Genomic DNA, 3,571 nt, shown 5'->3' on the forward strand with positions numbered 1-3,571 from the left:
TTGGCAAGAAAATTATAGAAATTCATAAATGCTTGTACAACTAGTCTCGAACTGAGTTAAATCTTTCTTAGCATCGAGTTATAGCAACATGAAACAAGTAGCAGTAGGCAAAAATTAGAGAGTAAACCCAACTCAGTTCAACAAGCTCACATGTAAGTGAACTGTAAAAGAAAAGGAAAATTGCTCACCTATATTGTTGATTGGGTAAAATTTTCAAAGGTACGTCTTTAATAAGAAAAAGAAAAACAGAAAATACAATGTTGTAAATGCAATAGATTAAAAAAAAAAAAGTAGAATGTTATAATAAACAAATAAGTGAGAGTGAAAGTACATTGCTATTTCTTGCATTTAATGCAGGCAAAGAATAGTGAGAATAAAAAAGAGCCTAATCTTCAATTACACAACCACATTACATTACTCCATTATATGTATAACCATAATAACTTTAGATTCTAAAGTTATATGTCAAATAACATTCTAACATTACAATCTAAAATAAGAAACAAAATCCAACTAGACAAACAACTCTTTGAGTGGATAAATATTTGAGATTTAGAACTTCCAACCTGCAGGCATGACGCATGCCACATCAGCAAAGTCACGGTTGCCACATCATCTACAATCATCACCATTAATCTAGTATTCTGTTTCCAATATCCCATCAATGAGTCCAAATTCCAAGGCCTGTGGAAATAACCAAAATATTAAACATAGAATAGAATTCAAGAAAATAAAAGTTGAATTTGTTTTCAAATGGTACCTCAGATACAGATAAGAAACGGTCCCTCTCTGTGTATTGTTGCACTTTCTCCAGTGGTTGCCCAGTAAAGGCAGCATACATCATGTCGATTTTCTGCAAAATAAAAAAAGAAAAATGGTATAAATAATATTTATATTGATTATTAGACAAACAGAAAATGAAAATTCAACTGGGAAAAAATAGATAGATATACAGACATGGCGAGACTGAACAGCTTCATTGACTTGGCGCCTTACATCCTCAACATGACCCTAAAAAAATAAGTTAAATTAAGAAATGGATATATTTAACCTAATAAAGAAAAATATTTATTCTTTCCAAATAACAAAAAAAAGAAGCAATTAGATCATACCCCACATCCACTTTGTGGTTGATGTATCATAATACGTGCATTTGGCATTGCATATCTCATGCCCTTTTCTCCACCAGCAAGAAGAAGTGCTCCTTCACTTGCAGCAACTCCAAAAGCCACTGTCCCAACTTTAGGTTTTATCTGACAGGAGATTAAATATTAAAAAAAGAAAAAAAAAAAAAAAAAAAAAAAAAAGAAATGCATATTTCAATTTGTTTCACTAACAGAAAATGCAGAAGACACTATTCAATCTTACCCAAGACATGCAATCATAGATTGCCAACACAGAGTAGGTGCTCCCACCAGGGCAATTCACATACACCTAGTAAAAAAAACATAAAAAGTCAAAATGTAAGACTCTTTATCTGTAATTTTTATTAAAAGTGCATAAGAAAAACTAATGTATATGACTAAAAATAAATGAAGTCATACCAGAATATCTGCCTTGTCGTCTATTGTGGCTAAAGTAACAAGCTGTGATATAACTCGTTGAGCTACCTGTGAGTTGATTGGTTGACCAACAAAAATAATACGGTTCCTGAATAATACTGTAGAAAGATCCAAAGGTCCACCTGGAGTCATGACCGCTGGCATTATGGGTGGAGCCCCTCTTCTTGCTACAATTGGATTGTAACTGCTTGATTTGAAAACCAAAATGAGAACAAGTATGTTAATATATATAGCCAGATAATATTACTGTTCGATTTATAGTTTTTAGCATGATCATTGTCAATAAGATGTGTAATAGCTAAGCATCAAGGGAGTATAGACACAAAACCTTGAATTATGAAGAGTATGTGGGTGCATTTCCTCAGGTGTCAAATGCAATTTTTGTGCTTTACTTGATAAACCTGTTAGCAAAACAATTAAAAGAAGTTGAAGGCAAATATATGAAAGTTTACTTGATAACCATGTCAACAGGGCATATCATAGAAGTTAGAAACATATAAAAAATGCAAGGAAAAGATGGGAGGAATAGAGAACTGTTCCATCCTTTCCAAAATAAAATAGGGCTACTTTGACTTCTGATGTAAAATGGGCTACTTCTTGACACTTCAAACTTCATATGGGTTTACTACAATACAACCTCCACATCATAACTTCTATCTCTATTGTTTGATATGAATTTGACCTAACTAACAAGTGCCCCTTGAATCTACAAAGAGCTTGTATGGATTTTAAGTTGGAAGTAACCCATTCTTGGATATCAAAGTGTGTGTATCTTTTGGAGAGAGTGAAACATGCCACAGGAGTAACAAACGTAAAAAAAGAGTAGCAGTTTCATCTCAAACTAAGAATGAGTGCATATTTCACTTGTGGGTATAGAAAGACACAAAGAATCCAACTCTTAGCATTCATTTCAAAATTTTCTTTTCAATTGAAGGTAAATAGTGTAACAAAGAAAATATATTAAGCAGAGAAATTGCATTGCTAACTCATGTTTATTGAAAAAAGAGCTTTGCATTACTCGATTGTATATCTGCAAGGGGAAGGGAATTTGGATTCACCACCACCAATGTATTATCAGTTAGAAGCAGGCAGATACCATTCCAGTAGTTACATGATTCAAACGCAAAAAGGAAATGTTCATTGCTTCACAATTAGTTATAATTTGCCCTACTTCTATAAGTAGCAATCAGTTGTCAAAATTAAACCCAAACTGAAGAAGCACTCTATTTGAAAACCTGAGAGCGAGGAACCAAATAATTCCTACCGATTTTAGACGTATCACTGTATGGACTCGGCAACGTACAAACAATTGATTTCCTCTTCGAATTTCTGGGAGAAAATAAACAAAAGTCAAAATCGAAATCAGACGATAATGATACAAGTGAAATAATGAAAATTGAACTACCAAGTATCATACCGTTGAGAAAACAGTTCGTGCCGTGAAACTTTAGAGAAAGTAAACGACGTTGATATGGCGGAGGCTGACATCGTTCCTACTGCGTGTTTGCTTGCGCTTGCAAAGGAGGGAAGGAGGGAGGTGGAGGATAGGGAACCCGGACGCCTGGGGATGGTCTTCAAGCTTTGAACTTATTGATCCGATGATCCGACCCGATCAATAAACCCTTATAAATTATAAATTGCAATTTTTTATAGTCTAATTTATTTATGGAAGAAATTTCTAAATAACATTAGTTTCTTTTTTATGGCGTTAAGATTTTTCTGCCAATTGTCATCTTCTTATTCTTCATATGCAGTTTGACATTTTTTATTTTCTCCTTTTTTTAAGTACTTAATAACCACTTGTTATTTTTGTGTGGTTTTTTTTTTTAATTTAAATGTCATCAACTAAATACCACATCATAATAATTAATATTATTAATATATTAATTAATTTACATAGTAACATTCCCTTTGTTAATTCCTATATTTACATTGTATGCCTTATCTTTTCTTTTTTTTGGAACCAGCCAATGAAATATATAAAGGAAAAAGAAAGCCACATATCAGTG

At 32.8% G+C, this 3,571-nt stretch overlaps 1 protein-coding gene across 1 annotated transcript; it reads right to left on the reverse strand.

Moving 5' to 3' along the window:
* Nucleotides 1–368: 368 nt before the first annotated feature.
* Nucleotides 369–3,155, reverse strand: LOC111892959 (ATP-dependent Clp protease proteolytic subunit 6, chloroplastic). Its single transcript, XM_023889039.3, has 9 exons — nt 2,980–3,155; nt 2,827–2,891; nt 1,891–1,963; nt 1,545–1,746; nt 1,369–1,434; nt 1,113–1,253; nt 958–1,011; nt 761–853; nt 369–684 (listed from the first exon to the last, which is right to left on the reverse strand). The coding sequence occupies exons 1-9, from the start codon at nt 3,048–3,050 to the stop codon at nt 637–639; spliced, it is 813 nt and encodes a 270-aa protein (XP_023744807.1). The 5' UTR covers nt 3,051–3,155; the 3' UTR covers nt 369–636.
* Between the last annotated feature and the right edge of the window lie 416 nt (nt 3,156–3,571).

This window comes from Lactuca sativa, chromosome 5, assembly GCF_002870075.4.
Source record: "Lactuca sativa cultivar Salinas chromosome 5, Lsat_Salinas_v11, whole genome shotgun sequence".
NCBI lineage: Eukaryota > Viridiplantae > Streptophyta > Magnoliopsida > Asterales > Asteraceae > Lactuca > Lactuca sativa.